Below are 20,785 nucleotides of genomic sequence, written 5' to 3'. Positions count from 1 at the left end.
GATCCAAAACCTGGTTCAATGACCATGGTATCACTGTGTAATTACTGTGTGATTTCATGTAATATTCTAATTTTTTCCTCCACTTTTTATGAGCTGGAAGCCCAAATTATGTACAAATAAACAACTAAATACTTGAAATCGTTTAAGTTGTGGGCCCTGAATCTATAATCTATGGAAGTTTAACGTTTTGAATGGAATTATGGAAATAAACTTTTCCATGATATTCTAATTTTTTGGAAAGGGTCTGTATTTACTGGTTAATAAAAAAGACATTTGAAGTATGTTTTGGCAAAATAAAAACATTTGTACACTTACTTCCAGACAAACTGTCTTGTCACTTTATCTGCTGGTTTCATAAATACTCCAGTAGACTGTCTTTATAAGTGAGTCATTGAATTGTTGATTGTTCAAAAATACTGATTTATTCAGACACAGTATTTTGAGTTGCTCAGAGCAACGTTTGAACCTGTTTTTGTTTAGTTTTGAGCTATTTTCATTGACGCAAGTAACTTTCAATATTGTGTCTAAAATGTAAGTTACCCATAATATATTTCTTGTTTATTGATTCGTCGTGTACTGTTGGTCTGAATTTCAGTCCAGTATATTAATTTATATTATAAGGGATGTTTTACAAGTATGGATCTTTACATTGCTGCATACTTGTAATTCGTTGCCACGCATTTTCATCTGCATCCGTTGATAGTTAATATCACACCTGTGGTTCCTCTGCTAAGATGACTGTGTGAACCTGAGGAGAACTGACTTAAATGTATGTTTATGCATATGGCAGATGCTTTAATCCAAAGCAAACACATTTGATCAGTCCTTGACATTCCTGGGAATACAACCCATGAACTACATGAATACTATACAGCCACTAAAAACTGATGAAAGAAATGAAGTTCCTGCAGCACAAGATGACCCGCGTGTTTATATTCTGTTATATAATGCAGTGACATTCAGACTTTTTATGTGACTTGAGAGTTCAAATACGTTTTGTCCATATCGTTCTGTCAGTGTTTTCCCAACAAACCTGTCAAAAACAAGTTAGCGTCAGTGTTTCCATACCCATTCAATTCAGAAGATTCAATAAAGTTCTAGTACTTAATCCAGTAAAAACTCAAGCTGCTTTGCCCAGTTGACCACCAGCATGTCCAGAAGATCTGAACTCGGTGACTGACGTTGTTTTATTCTGTCCTTTATTCTGTATCAGATCTGAGAAACCAGCCTTACAGGCGCGCTGACGCCGTCAGGAGGAGCGTTCGAAGACGATTTGATGATCAGAATTTGCGGCCAATCAACAGTGCAGAGATGGTCATGTGACAAGGGCAAAGGGGATGTGATTGGATGGGCTGGAGGAGTGGAGGTGGAGCTAACTGCTCCTGAACAAAATAATGAAGGACTGATGAAGATGACAGCAGGTCTGAAAGTCAAGTGCCTATATTTAACATCTGTCCCATCAGGTGTTGAATCATACATGTGTTTTAGTCATAGTCTTCTGTCTGTGATTTTTTTATATGACAAACAGTGTCTTTTATCTTATGGCGCTTAAACTGTAGATGGCGAGATCAGTGTTTTTCTCAAGAAAGTGTCAGAATGTAAAACTGTTCCAACACTTTATGTATCATGAACCTGTACAAAGGCCTCTTACATTCCAGTGCTTTCGCCTCAGATCAAAATCGACCAATCGTGTGTTCTCTGAATGACTATCTATTAGTCGGTCTTAAAGAAGCCCTGCATAGGGTCCGTCAGACCCTGTTTTTATCGGGCTGTTCATATGGTGCACATTCTTGAGTTTAAAGAAAAACAGGAGCCCAATAAGTTGGAATGCAGCTTGAGAAGCATTTTGAAAAATGTTAAATGCTGTAAAAAATCATTGTTGATGGCTTGATATGCTGCATTATCTGTGACTCAACAGTCAAAGATAATAACAAGAACATTTCTCACAGAAGGTGGTTTGAAGTCCAGTAGTAAAGTATTTAAATGTGTTGTTGAATGCTATGAACTTGTTTCACAAATTGTGCTGTAAAGGATGAATTTGGAGACGTAGCCTCTGAAAGAGGGTTTTACCGTGCTGACAGAGCACTGGTAGACTGTTAGCGCACTAAAATCCTCTCAGAGAGGTTGCATCTCTTAATAGAGTCTTACAGGGATGACCTGTTTTTGTAGGCCAAAACCAAGAAATGAGTTAGCATTTTAAAGCTTCTAGTTCCATCACCCTTATGGAACCGTAAGACATTTTTTTTACATTTTACTCTACATAAAACACATCAGTTTATACAAACTTTTACTTGTCTTGAAAAAGACGGTTGGTATGGCTAAATGGGACTGAAGAGTTTGTCAACGGCGAACAGGTAAACTCATCTACTCACTAGTCCACATTGTACTTCTACTCATGCTCTTGCAAACTGTTCTAACTGAAACGTTCAGGGAAAATGTTTTTGAATAAAAACTGAAAGAGTTGATAGTCATGTGACTATAGTGAAGTTTGTTTAAGTTTAGTTTTTTACTTCTGGCAATAGTATTTAGGCTTCAAAATTCATTTGTGTAGATTCTCATGATGAAAGAAACGTGAAAGAATCAAACTATTGTTGGTTTCAGAGCTTATTTTCTGCAATAATACTGCAATAATTTCCAAGTCAGTGGAAAAATCCTGTTGGCTTTTTGTCAAGGGAACCATGCTAACTTCCGGGTTGGCCTACAAAAATACATCATCACTGCAGAACCCTTTCGTCCACTTTAAAGCACCACAACTAAAATAGATGATGGGCCTGTCCCAATACCCACTCTTGTGGTCTTGGCCACTTGATAGTGTGTGCATGCAACGGGAAGAAAGAGCACAAGACTGTCCCAGGTCGAAAAATGGCAACGCTCAGTGTCCTTTATACACACTAAATCCACACTATCTCCAAAACTTCGCTTTTTACTGAAGTTTATGTTTAGGAACTTACCAAACTTGAAATGTCAGGAAAAAAACTTTCCATTGTAAGATTTAAATTAATTCGATATAATGCATATAATGTTTTGATCAATTTATTGATACAGATATATGAGTGTGTGTATTTTGCACAACTGCTTTTTATCACCTAATTAGAAGCACCACAATAGTGTCACCTGTTACATATGAACTACCGAACAGACATTTAATAGTTTAACAGTGTGAAAAAAAGTGTGTCCCATCAAGCAATCTTAAGTTCTACACACACTTGCAATCTTCACGCCCACTTGAACACTTGGGCCAAATGCAGGAAATACGTCATTCAGGTAAACAAGTGGCAAGTGCAAAGGTCACATGTGTGGGTATTGGAACAGGCCGTTTAAAAATCTATATAAACATTGACTAGTCAGTCGTCTGTTGGACTGATCGACCACCCTGATCCAAGCCTGATCTGAAGAGTCGATCACAGTGATGGTGGGGTCACTGTGAGCTCAGGTGCGCAGATGGAGAGAGAGTTCTGTTAAGTAGGAGGTGGTGTCAGGAAAGGCTTTTTTAGAAAGGATTGATGTGAAAAAGGCAAATGTGAAATAGAAGCCAGAGGCTGTAGAACTCCAGCGCCTCACATTGCTCAAGTATTGCTCAAGCAATACTGCGTTTAGGCTTTGGTCCTTAAACTGTGGGTTGGTTAATGATATAAACCAAAGTGCAGAAGTGAAATTCAAGAACTTCATCAGCCTTTAAGAAAATTCTGGGAAGAGACTTGAGCATTTTCAGCAAGTTCATTTTATTGACTAATTACTGTTCCATGTTCTATACAGGTAAACTAACCAACTTGTCTCTCAGTTTGTAAAAACAAGCAGAAATCTTGTTTACAATAATGCATTTAAAAGGGTAGTTTATATGGGGCAAGACTTTCCACAAGAGTACATCTAAAAATAAAGTAAAACCTCAAGATTAACATTACACGCTAACTTGACTACCGTTATAGAATCAGTAACAATCTTAAAACCAATATTCTCTTACATCTAGCAATACACTTAAAACAGCATCAGACAGTGTTCAAATCCTTCACTTGAGAACGGCGAGCGGCAAGAATAGCTTCGATTTCCAAATACCTGCAGTACTGCGACTCTCTGCCACACGGAGAAGTGCGTAGGCCTACGTCTGCTTAGACCTTGACATGGTGCTAAACAGATTTTTTTTTTTTGATTTTAGCATACATGTTCTGTTCAAATCTGTGCACACACACATTTTATAAATGAGGCCCCAGGGGTGTAAATCTCTGCTAAGTTTAGTTCCAACCGCTCCAACACACATACCTGTACTTTTCAAAGTTGATGAGCTGGATCCGGTGCGTTTAATTAGGGTTATACTAAACTCTGCAGGGCGGTGAGGTTTGCACTCCTGAAAAATTAAAACTAAAAAAAGGTTTAATAAAAATATGAGCTTTACAGTACGTCTGCTTTTAAACCCTATTACACTTGTCCCATAGAAGTGCATTATTGTAAATGGAATCCTGTTTCATTCACAGAGGGTTGAATATATTGTCTGTGGTAATCGACAGCTTACAGTTACTGTACATCCACTTTGTTTTGAACAGAATATTCCTTAATACAGTTTAAGCACGTGCCACTTCTTGCTGCATTAAACTGTACGGCCGCTGAGCACTACAGCAAACCTCTTTCCCTGCGGCACTCGTTCTTCACTGCGCAAGATCAGGTTCCTTTAGAGAATTCAGATGTTGTAACTGGACTTGCTTCTTGTTCTTGGTTAGATCATGGGAAATAAGGCCTGTTATATAAACTGAATTCTGTGTGGCTCAATAATGACCTGCACAATTGAAAATTCAAGTTTCTTGTGAAGTGTAATTCTATTTAAAAGCAAAAATATAAATGAAAAAAAATAAATAAAAAAGCATTTGTTAAATGTACAGATATTTTGCTACAAAATTGTTGAATCTTTTTAACTTTTTAATCCTCTAATATTGTACATATTGTTAAAAAAAAAAAAAAAAATCATTCTGTACTACAACATTGAATATTTTAACTTATAGTTTTCTCTTTTTTCCTGCATTTTGTTTATTTAATAAAACTGAAAACCTGAATCAGGCCTTTTAGATGTGGCAACAGCTCAGCGTTATGCTAAGAAACTAGATTGTCACTTCTACACTAAAACATAAGAAACTAGATGCAGTAGCAGTATGATAGCCACTATAGACTTCTGTCTCATCTCTCTGCATTTCATTCATAAAAACTGGATTAAACTGGCAAGAGTTTGTTTTTGTTTTTTTAATCACTGTATCTTAGGCATTGTATGCTTACTGCAAAAAAAAAAAAAAAAAAAGATCTGTTCTCAGATTTAAAATTAGATGATGTCCAATTAAACTATTTACACAATGCTGGTCTTCTGTGTTGTTCTTGAGAGTGTGAACATGTAGGACGATGCCCCCAAAAAGCTTGGATGTTCAGGCTGCACTGCAAAGATGGCAGATCATGTCAGAGTATCTTCATAGAAAGATATTAAGATTTGAGGCCTGTTGCACGAAGCCTGATTTTGTGGCTTCCAAAGCAAATTTAAGGAGGTTTTTTTTTTTTTTTCAGCCTTGAGGTGTTGGATTGGTTATTACTTCATCACCATGATAACTTCCACTACACTACTCTGGAGCCAGTTTAATTCTGGGTAAGAGATCACAAACCGAAAACAGACCAATCAGCCGTGAGCAAAGTAAATGAAACTAGTTCGCAGTGAAAGAATTTTGGAGTGAAAGAATCACCCAGCTTACTGTGTTATTTTGTGCTTGTGAACCTATATAAAATTCTCTCTATAATTTATAATTTAATACATTCATAGGCTGTATAAATTACCTATATATTAATTAAATTAATATTAAATAAATTCAGTTGATACACTGGCATTGATAGCGTCAGATATTTTCTTTGCCTAATAAAACTTCTGTGGCAGTGTCATGGTGTTTCTTCCTCTATTTCCTTGTAAATGTTTAAATTCATAAATTCAATTTTGGCAGTTCACAACAGTGTTTTGGGGGCCTGAAAATGCAAACTTTTGAAAACGGGTTTCAAAGTGCACGTTTATGAAAACTATACAGTTATTGTCTCCGTGTAAACTACGAAAATGCAAACGTGTTCATTGGTGCGCAGTGTTTCCTTACAAAGTGATATCGCCAACTACTGGCCTGGCAGCAGAATACAGCATTTATAGTATTTTTCGCGGATCTGTGTGAATGGGGAGCGTTTTGACAACGTTGTCATCTTTACGCAAGCAAAAAAAAAAGTTTTTAGTACATCGTTGTCATGTACGCATACCCTTAATCTTCAAAGTGAATAACACAGAATCTCACAAGAGGCAAATCAAACTGTAAACTGTGTTTCATTAGTAGCAAATGTTAAGATTCATTTGGTTGGATTTGTCAACTTTAAACCTATTCTGAAATTGTTCAACTATCTTTGTACAAAGGACATCTGAAATTACTGAAGGGATACATCATACTTTTGCTCATGTTGAGTAAATTTAAGAACAAGGCGGCAAAAAAAAAAAAAAAAAAATCATCCTTTTTTAAAGTTTATTTGTCAAAATTCAAGTTGAAAACAATGCTGCAGACAATTCTTTCACACTGATAACATTGTTTTCCCAAAATGGCTTTCACAGACAATCTTACAGATTAATCTGAAGTTGAATAATAGGCGTTTTTATGCAGGCTTGGTCATTTTTCCATTTTATCAGCAATGTTTAAAACTATTGGCATTAACAAATATACAACTACCTAAAAAAGTTTATGCAGTTAAAGGCAACTTAACACTTGCAACCTCTGAAAATAATGTTACAAAAAGTCAAACATGCCGTCCAGATCAAGAAGAGTGCTGATGTTCAGACAATACTGCCTCTCAGGGAGACTACATGACAGTCGATGGATTCACAGCCAAATATCCAAAACTCAAATTCTCATCAATATTCTGTCAGCACATTCCAAAAGGATGCAAAAACACATTACAGGAATGCAAGTGAGAGAGACAGAGACGGACAGACTGACGGTGAGTGATTTATGGTGCGTCGAGCTGCTCCAGGAGAGTGCGCCTCCTCTTCTCCAGCTCTCCTTCACTCAGTTCACTGCCAGACGTATCCCATCCACCCTGAGACACAGACACAGAGGTTCACAGCACATCTGGGTAAGAGTAAATGAGAGACCACAGATGCTGCCTCAGAAATGATCGCTCACCTCTTCTTTTGCACTCTTTCTTTTGGGGGATTTCTGTTTGGATTCTCCACGTGATTTCACTCTGGACTTGTCGTTCTCTTTATCTTTCTCTTTCTCTCTTCCTTTCCGCTCTTTCTCTCCTTCAGACTCAGGGGAGGCCTGCAAGACAACATGTGTGATATACTCCATATTCCTCATTATCCTATAATAGCAGTTTAAAGTTATACACTTTATAAAACTTGTGTTTAAAGGATGGGAGTTAATGTGAAGCACTGTGATTTAACGAACAGTCCAAGATAAAATGCAAATTGAGCATATATTATGTATGCTCATTTTCAATACACTGCACTCAATCCCACAGCCAAACACTTAAGAAAGACCTTCTTAAAGGGTCATGAAACCCCCCTCTTTCAGCTCAAGTCTAGCTCACAATCTTTTTGAAAAATGCAACTTAAATGGGCGTGGTGGCTGTGAGAAGAAGGGAGGGGAGTGGGTGTGGTATAGCACGGCAGGGGAGAGGGGTATCGACTGTCCCTAAAAATCAGTGGTAAAACCCTGCTACATATATTAGCCTACAGTAATCATAATTCTATTTAAAACATATAAATGTACATGCATATGTATAATTTGTTCATTATAAAATATATATTTGTTTATATACACACACTATAAATGCATAGCTATTTGAAAATAATAAATTTTCCACTTAAAAAAATAAAAAATAATCTTCCGTAGGCCACATAGATCTACGCGCCCCCTGAACCCACATAATAAAGATGGACAGTGACAAAGAAATTTGCACAAATTAAGCATATGTTCCATACAATTGAGGTATTATCGAAATATCTACATTTTAATAACGAGTGATTATTTAACAAAAGGCAAGTAAAACGGTCAGGGTTACATTTTAGACACACACACCTCTGAATCGATAGAAAAGTCCTCGCGACCACATCACTCGCAAGACGAAACCTGCATTGGTGTACAAGGCCGAAGTCCACCATTCTCCCGTTGAATGGTTGCTACACACACATAGTTTAGATGTGTCCGTGGTTGATGACCAACCGCCCGCCCTGAGTCTAGCCCGGGCAGCATGGTGGGGAGAGATGCACTGGAACTTTAGCACCACGAAAACAAACGTGCATCCCATCATTGCCTCTCTCATCTACTACGCAATATCATAGTTTGACATGTCTGTTACTGGAAAGTTCCACGTGGTGTCATGAATAATTAAGAGAAAGTGTCCATAATTAATGAATAATTATGAGACACCGATGAGTCATCAAAGCACTATAGTGCTCTGGACACGATGAAGATTTTAAACCCGGAAGATGAAAATAGCGGAAAAAAACTCAAATTTAACCATTTTCCCTACTATTAAATCTAACAGATGCTAACATTGTCTTCAATGGTGTTCAACACACATACCTCTGTTAAAATCTCAGAAAATTTGGTTTAGGGTTTCATGACCCTTTAACAGGTGACACCGCACAGAATACGAAAAGCTTCGGGATTCAGCTGTCCAAGACAGTCAAGGTACCAGCACAAAAACACACTCAGCAAAATATAACACAAATCCAAGTACAACGTAACAGTAAATGTTCTCAGTTTATTTGAAAAATTAAAAATGAATGACTTCCATCTCAGAACCACCGTAACTGATTCAGTCTGTAAGTCATTCATGGCACAAGCTGCTGAATCATATTACCTTGGACATTAAAATATGATTGATCTAAAAAACGTGAGTAGGTCCGCTTACATCAAGAGCCATATAACTATAAAGATAACTATATTAGTGTCCACAACATAGACTGTAAAAAAATATGCATGTAGGTATGTGTCACCCGTAGGTTTCTGAAGAGCATTTTTGAAGCCCAAAGTGGGCGGAGCTGGCCATCGCCATCTTGGCAGCGCGTCACTCCCGTATAAACGAAAATGGGCAAAGAGGCGGGATTAGCTGAGGTGACGTGAAAAATCGTTCTGAAAGTGATGCCAATGATATTGTTTCTCTGTGCTGTTATTGATGGGAGAGGAGAGAGAGTGAGCAAGAGGGAGATTTGAGGAAAGACTGTAGAAAGAGAGATGGCTGAGAGACATTACAAAAGAGAAAAGCTCAGAGGAATATCACTGGAAAAAGAAGTTTTATGATCAGGAAATAGCTTTAAGAGCCAAGTTAATATTAGAAAAGCTTTTCTAGCGCTGTAGAGATCTCAGCAGGAAGGCCTGAAAACGGATGCCGAGGTTGAGTTGTTTCTGCTCCACACGTGAGTAACATTGGTTTTGAGTGTCATTGTTTGTCTGGAGCTGCTGTGCGGTTGGCGACTAATAACCAACTCTTGCTTGTATATACTCTTGTGTACTGTTTGTTCATTTTTTTGTGTGCTTCTTTGTTCGTTCATCATCTTTATTTTATTTTTCGTGAAGCATTATTTTGCTTTGCTATGAAAAAAGAGATACTTTTGCATTGCATGTTTGTGCATTTTGGGGGCGGAGCAAAGAAGGGAGGTGTGTATTTGGGTTGATTTTTTTTATTTTATTTCAACAACGATTTTGTAAAATGCTGCACCTTTAAGACTTGTAAACTACAACTCTGATGTACTATGTTTGTCTGTGGGCAAGTAATTTAGTAATGTTGTTAGACTCCCATCAATTGACGAGTCAGTGGCTACACAACAAAACATAAAACAGGTTCAGGTCTTCTCTACTCACTGATTTGTGTCGTCTTTTCTTTCCCTTCTTCTTGTGTTTCTTAGATTTCTTGTAACTTCTCTCTGTGAAGATCAATATCACATGATTATCATTGAGAGTCTCTGACTGCTGTTAAACGGTCATGCTGTTAAACAGTATTGATGTGCTGTGCAGGACACTGATATCGATCCGAAACAAAACTGACCAGATTCCCCAGAGGAAGTGTGTTCAGACGGAGATTTAGAAGTCGAACGTTTCTTCTTCTTCGAGTGATACTCATCATCCTCTGACTCCGAGCCCTTCCGTGAACAAACACACAGTACACAAGTTAGGAGGATGTGTGAGAGTGTCTCGAGTAAATGCTTACCTGCAAACTCTAAACCAGATCATAATGAAAATACTCCATCATTAATAAGCCTACTCTTTAAATTCTTAATTCTTAATTATTTATTTATTTAATTTCATCATTTATGAGAATCAGCAGTTGTACTGGTTTCAGAAAAGTCTGAATTAGAATAGAACTACACTTATTAGTAACGATGTTTTAAAACAACAACAATGCCTATGGAAACACCCTAAACCGTTTTGTTATTTACAAAGGCTTTGGAGGGAATTTTAAAGCATTTGCTTTAAAAATATGAACTGTCTAAGACCTATCAAATTTACACATCAAGTGGGTACCACTAATTACATTTTTTGGATAGTTGTTAGGGCTGTAACGGTACATGTATTTGTCCCGAACCATCACGGTACGGACATCACGGTTCGGTGCAAACAGTCGAACGAGGAATACAGTCAATCACAGGCCCGTGCGGTAATACAAAGCTGTTTGCTAACGCCACAATAGGAAAAAGGCAACCGGGACGGCAGAAAGCGGCATCCTGTTTGCTTGCTTTATTTTACAAGAGCAATTTATTGTGTGTACACAAATAAAAATAGACCCTTTACAGTTTCGAATGATGTCTTACTCTTATCTGACCATAAATGGAGTATTTTCAGTTGTTTCCACTGATATAATGAGCAAAATCATTTGTCCAGTGATGAAAAATGCGTGTCCTGTAAATGGGAAGCCTCAGGTGCTGACAAGTAAATGTACTGAATTTGTATTGAACCGCAACCCCAAAACCGAGGTACGTACCGAAACGTGAGTTCTATAACCATTACACCCCTAATAGTTGTATATCAATTGTTGATGAGCACATTGTCTCTTCTCTTTATAGAAAAGATACTGAAAAGAACAGTCTTCATGCTAAGAGTGCTCATCCAATGCCCTTAAAACATGGGTTACCTTATAGTTAGTTTTTAAGATTCCATTGTATTTGTTCTAAGAGAGATGATTTTGAGTTTAAAGTCGAGAACCTGTATGCAGATTTCAAGTCACAGGGATATCTCAATAAGTGGCTTGATATGCACTGGAAAAAAGTCCGTACTTTAGATGAACAAGAGGTGAGCAACTTTTTTGTCTTTAAGTACACTTATAGTCCATTAAGTAATAGGAGGATTAAATTATTGGCACATTATTCAAAGTGATCCTCAGTTTTTGAATGCATTTAATGATCAACAACTTTGTGTTTTTTTCTAGGAGCTATAGTTTTTCTAGGATCTCTAGTCTTACATCTATCCAACTACTCTTGTTGATGCCCTGGGTAACTTTCAATTGTACTAAATAGGTTAAATGTAAATCATTTACACATCCTCTTACATGTTAAAAACATACAAGGTTGGACAATTGATCACTTGCAAGAGTACATATTTGATTTATATTATTATTTGTTCACATTCATAGTTATATGTTGGCAAAAGCACACGTGCATTACGCACAAGAATCATTGAACATACAAGTGCCACCAGGAGACAGGATGACATGTCCAATTTATTGTCATTTTAAGCTTGCCAAACATTCTTTGTCTGACATGAAGTTCCTGGGAATTGAGTGGATTTAATCTCATAGAAGAGACTGATATAGAGACAAGAAATTGTTACAATTGTTGCCTTAAGATTTTGAACTTAAGTCTTTATTTCCTGATGGTTTGAATGAATAATTAGAACTTTCCTGCTTTGTTATGTTTTGTTTTTGACACATTGTGCTTCTTTGTATTGTTTGTAGTATTTGTATCTTTTGCAGATTTGTAATATTTATATTATTTGCTGCAGTTGTATATTTGTAATATAATGTGCTATACATTAAAGGTGTGTCCATGCCATGTCGTAATTACAGCAATTACGTGATTTAAACTTGTAAAAAAGCATTTCATGTCCTCGTAGAGCTCGTAATCACAGCTTAAAAGATAGGACTTTTCCGAGAGTTCCTACTTGTACCACCTGACCACTGCTGATTCATTTGCCTTTGATAGTGGTGCCGTAGAAACACATAATTCCCAGTCCAAGAATGTGAACATCTCCGAATATAACGTCACATATTGCCATCTCGAGACTACTGTAATTACGACATGTCGTGAACTGCCATACTCTCTTGGAGCTCAAATCTTGCTAATTGAATCCAGCTGATAATCCTTAATTGGCAATCTGCAAAGAAAAGGGTGTATGTTTGTTGTAATGTGAGCACTAAAGAAAGCAATGTGCTGTAATGTCTGCTCTAGCTTTTAATTCACGAACACTTTGCACCATGCAGTTTATAAATTCAAAAATAAAAATTTTAGCTAGGGCTGGGCGATATGTAAAAAATATTTTATCGATAATCACCTTAGAAAATATTGTGATATCCGATTATGGTATTAATAAAAGTGATGTTAATTCAGCCAGCGCACATGCCTGTATTTACATCCTGTTTTCGGGCTAGGTCCAAAGTAATCGATTGTCGAGTTCACGCGCATAGGTTTAGTTACCTATTATCACGTGCGTGAACTCGACAATCGACTATTTTGGACTTCGACCGAAAACAGGATGTAAATACAGGTATGAGCGCTGGCTGAATTAACATCACTTTTATTAATATCTTTCATATCTACTGCAGTCAGATTCACTGTGTTCACTCTAAAGGAATCACTCACATGGCTGTGCACTTGTAATGACACATCAAGGATGTTAAGAGGCTAAAAGCAGGTTTAAATATTGCCCCATTGAAGTCAACAGGGTGCAAATTTTAAAAAGAGGATAACACGGTGTAGGCAACACCGATTTTTGTCGTTGTTCTCTGTACTTAAAGCACTCCAAATTTACAAAAAAATGAGCTCTATAATGTTAAAATTGACCGGAGTTCTCCTTTAACAAATTATAACAAGTAGTGCTGTTTTTAAACTTGTATTCAAGCTATAATGCATTTGTTATTAGTCTAAATTCAGTGATTAAAACAAATTTGTCCATTTAAAAAATGGTAAGGTAATATTTTTCTTCTTTCTGGTTAGAGTTCCAAGTTCCCCTTAGCCGAAAATGGGCCGCTTATAACGAAATAAAAATTACTGCTTTATTTATTTATGAACAGAAGTAATTAAATTATATTTGAGTTTTTAATCTTCAGCAATGCTCCCAATATAATGGAGCTGCAGACAGAAACGACAAAACGTGTGCATGATTCAAAGCACCATAATTGTTTCATCCATTCGTAATATAACTAAATTGTTTTTCTAAAATAATTTAAAAATTACAAGAGATTTTATTTAATCATTATATCCACCATTTAAATTAATATTCAGAAACAGGTAGAGTTACTGCTGCCATTTTTTTTTTCCCTGATAAACTTAAATATGATAAAACAGGCATATACTTGATATTATTTTTTTAAATGGGAGATATCTCTGCTATTCTTAATTTGTAGGATTCAGTTTTGTTTTTTCATCTGCAGAATAAAATAAATTGCAAAAAAATGAATAGCAACATTAAAAAAAAACATCAAATAAAGATGTGTAATAATTTTTTTTTAAAAAAGATAAAATAAATGTTTGACAGGGAATACATAGGCCTATCCAAAACAGTTTCATACACAGACACACGTTGGCGTTACAGCAGTCAACTCCGAACAGGCAAATCAAATAAAGATTAGGCTTTTTAAGTTACAAAAGTTATTCTGTCAAATTCAGTGAGTGGTTTTCTTTTTTTTTCTCTTTGATTAACAATGGTGGCAACGGGTATATACCGTTGGCTGTTAAGCTGCGGTCAATGCACGGATCCAATAGGCCTATAAGCCGACTGTTTTTCTTTCTCAACCATTAAAGTTCACTTAAGACAAAACCGACTGTGTCTACATGTGTGTATTTGTCCATGCACTATATAAGACTCCATGCACGCTTTGAATGTGTGCGTAGCACAGAAAACAGCGCACATGCAGAAGTGTTCTCTTTGGCGCTTAAAGAATGGTATCAAGAATTGGAATCGATTTTCTATTCCTAAACCTATAGAAAATATTTTAGTCATGCTATTGCATGTGAATAAATATGTGTGTGAATATGGGGCTATGTGAAATATATTTGTCATTTTTTCCCGACTGGAAACCGGCTGTTATAATCAGAATCACGATACTTGAAGACATCGTGGTTTATAACCCTAGTCTGGACTGAATTCAGTGAGCGGTTAGCAAATTACTTGTTTGTTTGCAACAACATAAACTGTAAAATGCCTTTAAAAATTATGATTTAACAACTTCACAATTCGAATAAAGTTGACAAAAACAAAGTAAAAAAAAAAAAACGCATTTTTATATTCAATTGGTCAGAACAAAAACTGCAGATGGGCTGAATGAAAATGCAGATTCACTCTGACAGCAGGTGGTGCATATGGAGCAGCAGAAATAAAGGTGGTTACCCTTTTGCTTAAACACCACTGTATTTGCCATTATAAGGAGGTAAGACCAAAAGAAAATGCCATCGAAACTTTTCTGAAGACAGTTCCCTTCACAGATACATTCATATAAAGCCACATGAATGGCCAATTTCAATGTTAGAACGACAAATATCTCCCAAAAGGTATGGTATGAGATGACTAGAGGTAGTACTCACTGATCGAGATCGGGAACGTTTTCTGTGGTGTTTCTTGGATTTCTTGGAGTGTTTTTTAGTCTTTGAGTGATGATGCTGACATTCGTGCTGTAAAGAAATCAGACATGATCAATTAATTATTCTTGACTGAAATTAGTTGACAGACTTTCCATTTTCTTTTAAAGGGGACCTATTATGCCCTTTTCCTTGATTTTTTTTTTTTTTTTTCCTTGATTTAGAATAGGTTTTTATGCTTGAATGTAGGGCTGGATGATTAATCGAAAAGTAATCGAAACCGAAATTCAGAGCCTATAACCGACGTAATTTTACCAAGTCGGTTATTTCGTTTTTTTAATCCTATTAATATTTCCGCCCACTGTGTGTTAATTTACTTTCCCCTTAAAACATATTACCGCGTGTGTAGTCACGTGACTCCGCCCCGTCCCTTTTAGCTCTGAACGCGCGTCTATTTCGCTTCAAACGCTCGCTTACGCGCTTCCTATTCGCTTTGGACGCGCAAATGGATTCAAAATGTTTAAGCGTAGAACTAGACGCGATAGACGCGAATTTGACGCTCTATTCGCGTTTGGTGTGAACGCAGCATAATGAACAGGCAGCGATGTCAAGATTGCAATGCTGGAATGTGTGTGTGTCAGAGAGAGAGGCACGGGCGCGATCTAACAGTGGAAACATAAAAACATCATTCGTCATTACAACATCAACGTCAATTTGTTCATACAGGACATCATTAAAACTGCAAAGTGTTTAGCCTACTTATATTTGTGTAAAACATTGTGCTTTTGTCAAACTGTAAACTCTTGTCAAACTGTAACCTACAACTGTCACCCAACCAAAATCACACACACACTGTGTACATTTTTTTGTTTATCAAATTATCAAAAAGATCAAAATGATCTCAACTTTTGGACATGCATCATATTGCATTGGTTTTCATTTCTTGTCCTAAAACAGAGCACTAATCTTTTTATTTTTAAGTAACACATTCTACATTGATTAAAAAATAAAATCAAATGTGTTTTTAATTGTAGTATTATTTTATACAGAAATAAATTATTTATAATTCAGATGAGAAGTTAAAGTTAATTAAAATTTTAAGGAAACAAATATATTGATCTGAAATATAGCAAATTAATTTTAAATTCATTTAGGTTACCAAACATATCTCAAGGCCTTTTGAATAAAGGGTGGCAGTCTTTCATTATCAACTGTTGTTGTGGACTATATACTGGAGAAGTATTTGTTCTCCATTTGAGTGAGATGTTTTTATGTGGCTAATTGAGCAAAGTGCTTCCATATTATTAGTAGTATTAGTTCAAGAATAAAATAAAGATATCGGATTGCGGCATCGGTATCGTATCGGAAGTGAAAAAGTGGAACGTATTTACAGTATAAGCCTTGCCAGTGACATAGGAATTTTTTTTATTAAATAATCGTTCAATAATCGTAATCGAGGTAACTTGTTTGATTAATTGCGATTATGATTTTAGCCAAAATCGTCCAGCCCTACTTGAATGTTCAAATATTTTTCCCATATTTGGGAAAGCATCTCAAAGCATTTCCCATATTTGCAGCATCTCTTTTCCCAGTCTGTCAGTAATGCTCGGTTTAGTTCCTGAAAGCGGCTGGACCACTGTGTTGTGATTGGTCAAGCGCTTCAAGCGTGATTTTGAACACATTTGAAATTTGAAAACTAGAGGCAACCACTGCATTTTAAATCACAATCCAAACAAAGATGCTATACACATATAGCATGAGCAGTTGTTTTTGATTTAAATTAGATTGCATAATTTCAAGACTTACAGAATGGTCTGAGTTTAGCTTTGTGAAATGTTACACAAGACACCTGCACAAAACAAAAACAGCAGACAGACTGAATGAAAAAGCAAATTCACTCTCTGACAGCAGGTGACAATTATGGAAAAAAAGCGTTTCTTTGGGTACCGCTGTAAACGAAGCAGCTGCGCTTATGAACACAACTTTATACGGAGGGAAGAGGAAAAGAAAACATCATTGAAACTATTCTGAAGACAGTCAGTTCCCTTCAGAGATATTCATATAAACCCCCACACCAATGCGCTCTCCTGTCCCGTCTCTAGCCTGTGTTAAAACGTTCTGTTAAAGGTGGTATCAGCGATTTCAGGCCCAAACATAAATGATCACATTCATCTAATCTTTCCTAACGATCCGCTAGCTGCCCGCCCCATAAGCAAGCCGTCAAAAAAACGCATCTCTGTAGGCAGCCTAGACTCTGAGATATGCACACAAAAACAGTTGGTATCAACATCACTCAAAACCAAAATAAATAGTGTTCCAACCAATCACCGACAGGGGTGGGTGTTGTGAGGTTTTCGCGTCATAGGCAGCCGTGCACGAGCGCAAAACCTCACAACACCCGCCCCTGTCGGTGATTGGTTGGAACACTATTTATTTTGGTTTTGAGTGATGTTGATACCAACTGTTTTTGTGTGCATATCTCAGAGTCTAGGCTGCCTACAGAGATGCGTTTTTTTGACGGCTTGCTTATGGGGCGGGCAGCTAGCGGATCGTTAGGAAAGATTAGATGAATGTGATCATTTATGTTTTGGCCTGAAATCGCTGATACCACCTTTAAGAGACTGTGATAATTTCACACAAATGACATTTCAGGAAATTAGTTACTGCAATGCAGTGAGCAAGTCTGGAATAGAGATCAGCCAATATTAAACTAAAAACCGCCATTTATGGCCAGTCAACCGGTGCATCTCTAGAAAAAAAGTTGCACCAAAACAATTATTTGCACTCGTATAAATGCTCCAAAAAATATTTGTGTTGCACAGATTCAATTTTGGAACCATATTTGAACAAAATGGTCGCAATTTCAAGCTTTGGCTTTGTAACTTTGCAGACCTTTTCATGCTCAAACAGCACACACTAAAGAAAGCTGGCAATGTAAAAAAAAAAAAAAAGCATAATAGGACCCCATTAAAAAAAAAAAAAAAAAAAAATTATTAGAAAAAAAAAACTTGAATGTCACAAGATAAACCGTACAGAAAAGTGAACACACCTATTCTCAAGTCAATTCTTGTACATATGAATCTGCCTTCTTTAAAAAGTCTTATAAAAACAGTTCATAATTCTTTTCTACCTCTAGTACATGCATGAAGTCTTTGAATATCCTCTTCCTCTCAGACTCCAGAGTGATGTCCTCAAACGCAGGCTCTTTTAGGAAACGCTCTCGTACCTGAGCAAGCATGAACACACATTCACACCAGATCAGCAGAGGACTAATACATCATAAGGAGTCAGTTCAGATAGACAAACTATATAATTGTTGGTATTTATTGTAATAGCATGACATACTCCCTCCCATGTGGCCTCAGGCTCTAGAGGGGGCGTGGCCTGTTTCAGCATGCTCTTAAACGCCGCCTCCTTCCTCTTCATCTTCCTGGCCTCCTCTTTCTCTCTCTCCCTCTCACGTGCTTCAGCCTTCTCCAGCAACTACAAGCAGAACCAGGAAAAGAAACCAAACACAAGTCAATGAATATGAACTCTCACCTCATTAATCAGTAAACATGAACTAAACACTGGTTCTCTGCTCCAAACTCTAGTGAGCTGGCTTTCTTCCTAAAGTCTACACAGGCAAAAATCCACACTGTAGAATCATTCAGGGTCAGTCGCTTATGAGGTTTCATTTCAAAAGGCAGCAACTCACACGGACAAATTGCAATTAGCACTCAAACTAGGGGTGGGAATCTTTTGGATTAAAATCGATTCTTGGGGTCATGATTGGATTAAAAATCCAGAATCGATTTTTAATACAATTTCAATTCGATAATATATATGCATTTTCTAAACTTTTTTTGAATTTTATTTAATTTATTGTCCTCAAAGCCCACTCCTTATATATAAGAAAGCCTGTGCCCCCAATTAATTGATATTAATTACAACTCATAGGTGTAAACTTTAACATGAGATTAAATTAAAATTCAACAAAATGTAAAAGTTTTGTTGAATTATTTAATCTCATGTTAAAGTTTTACTTCAATCCAGTACCCCACCATTGTTTTGAGGGGGCGGCCCACCAAACGACCCAATGTTTGCAGAACCAGGATCCACAGTACCTATCTGAACTACTTCGGGGGACTCTGAGCTACTATCTGTTCCTAGAACTAGACTTAAAAATAGGGGTGATCGTGCTTTGGCAGTCATCGGCCCTAAGTTATGGAAAACGTATCTTTTCTCAATTGCTTTCAATATATCTTGATTTTTTTTTTTGTAAAAAAAAATAGTTTTACCTTAGTTCATAGGTTTTCCATTTTTATTGTTCTTTACTTTGCTTTACTGTTTTATGTGTTTTCTATCTTATTGTTTGTTTCCCTGGCTTTTGTAAAGCACTTTGTTCAACACCAGTTATTTTTAAATGTGCTATACAAAATAAAATTGTATTGTATTGTCTTGTAACATTGGGCATATTTTGCAGTGTTAAACACGTATTTATACCCATTTCATTATGCTCCGAAAATTCTTCAAAAAGAACACAAAGAATGGCCTTCTCAGCTGCCATAGTTGCAACTCTTGCGTCATCAGAAGAGGGTGTTCAACGCACCACCGTTCCCGTTTAAAAAACGTTTTGCAACTTTTTGTCGGGGCTGAACAGGTAATACCCAGGCATTGTTTGTTTCCACGGCAAACGCTTGCCTGTTCAAATTAAACGCACTTCTCATGTGTAAAAAGTACATAACGCTTAATGTGTGATGGTAATTATACATTATTTAAGGCTAATTTCTATTCATTAAAATAATGATAGAGGAACTGTTGTTGTCAAGTAAGCTACATTTGTCCCCTGTTGCAAGCCTGAGTGTGCCTGAACTAAACTTTCCAGGGATACAGTGCTCATTGTTCCGTCAACATTATTAACAGACGTTATCGAATATTGAAATGTATGAATCGATTTGAATCGTTAGAAGAGATATGTGAATTGATTTTTTCCTTCACCCCGAACACAAACTATATTAGAAAATATAGCTTGATGCCAGCATGTTGCTAAGCTAAAAAGCCATACTCTAAAGTAAAAATATATAATTTCTTCATTTTCCTTTCCCAATGTTCTTAACACATTGTAGTCTTTAATATTCACAATGTATACTACTGGTCAAATGTTTGAAATAATTAAGTTTTTTGTTTTTATGTTTTTAAAAGAAGTCTTATGTTCACCAAGTCTACATTTATTAATCAAAAATACAGTAGAACAGTAATAAAGAAAATTACAATTTGAAAAAAACTTTTCTACTTGAATGTATTTTAAAATGTAATATATTCCTGTGATGGCAAAGCTGAACTTTCTTCATTCTTCAGCGTCACATGATCCTTCAGAAATAATTCCAATTTTCTGATTTGGTGCTCAAGTATCAATGGTTCTTTGTTTTATCAATGTTGAAAACAGTTTTTGCCATTTAATATTTATGTAGAAAAATATGTAGATACATTTTCAAGATTCCTTAATGAACAGCAAGTTCAGTCTAGCATCTGCAAATAAACTTTTTGCAGCCACTGTAAATTCTAAGTAGCCCACAAAAATGCTACCTGTGTCCATTTTAAAATGCCCAATCTGTCATGGAAACCTCAACTCTAGCAACACAGTCAGCATTTAGGGATTGCCTTTTCTGTGAAGTATACATGCAATGCCGCTTTTCGAATTTTGGGACTCCCTACCAGTAGGGCTGGGCGATAAAACGATAACGATAATTATCGCGATATAATTTTTCTCGATAAAACGATATCAAGAGCTCGATAAATGTTCGATATTGTTTATGCGCCAAAAGCGGAACGAAACTCATTTGAAGCGCGCGCCACACGGACCATTTATCCGCTCGGCTCAAAGTCCAAACGCCAGCGCAGCGCGAGCTCACTAGAGGAGATGCGTTTACTCTGATCGCTCTCGGTCACGAGATCCAGTGAGAAGCGCTTGAGTTCAGCGAAGAACACAAATGTCTCAGTGATTTAAACCAGTTTAAA

At 36.6% G+C, this 20,785-nt stretch overlaps 2 protein-coding genes across 6 annotated transcripts in view; one reads left to right on the top strand and one right to left on the bottom strand.

Moving 5' to 3' along the window:
• fmnl2a (formin-like 2a) overlaps positions 1 to 5,335 on the top strand; it is a 118,297-nt gene extending 112,962 nt beyond the window's left edge. For 2 of the 3 annotated variants that reach the window (XM_079880244.1, XM_079880245.1), the window contains one exon: positions 1,214 to 5,335. In XM_079880244.1, coding sequence (XP_079736370.1) covers positions 1,214 to 1,323 — 110 coding nt within the window. In that variant the 3' untranslated portion in view covers positions 1,324 to 5,335. The remainder of the gene's footprint in view (positions 1 to 1,213) is intronic. The other variant, XM_079880246.1, reaches the window with a different exon arrangement.
• A 1,167-nt stretch (positions 5,336 to 6,502) lies between these two features.
• The window catches only part of prpf40a (PRP40 pre-mRNA processing factor 40 homolog A), a gene marked incomplete at its 5' end in the record, with an annotated part of 37,014 nt that continues 22,731 nt past the window's right edge, over positions 6,503 to 20,785 (bottom strand). For 2 of the 3 annotated variants that reach the window (XM_079882499.1, XM_079882501.1), the window contains 7 exons: positions 6,503 to 7,086; positions 7,173 to 7,310; positions 9,861 to 9,922; positions 10,045 to 10,138; positions 14,792 to 14,878; positions 17,916 to 18,011; positions 18,131 to 18,268. In XM_079882499.1, coding sequence (XP_079738625.1) covers positions 6,997 to 7,086; positions 7,173 to 7,310; positions 9,861 to 9,922; positions 10,045 to 10,138; positions 14,792 to 14,878; positions 17,916 to 18,011; positions 18,131 to 18,268 — 705 coding nt within the window. In that variant the 3' untranslated portion in view covers positions 6,503 to 6,996. The remainder of the gene's footprint in view (positions 7,087 to 7,172; positions 7,311 to 9,860; positions 9,923 to 10,044; positions 10,139 to 14,791; positions 14,879 to 17,915; positions 18,012 to 18,130; positions 18,269 to 20,785) is intronic. The other variant, XM_079882500.1, reaches the window with a different exon arrangement.

This window comes from Squalius cephalus (genome assembly GCF_949319135.1).
Source record: "Squalius cephalus genome assembly, chromosome: 9".
NCBI lineage: Eukaryota > Metazoa > Chordata > Actinopteri > Cypriniformes > Leuciscidae > Squalius > Squalius cephalus.
The sequence above is the reverse complement of the archived record's forward strand: the minus strand, read 5'-3'. Positions and strand labels throughout refer to the sequence as shown.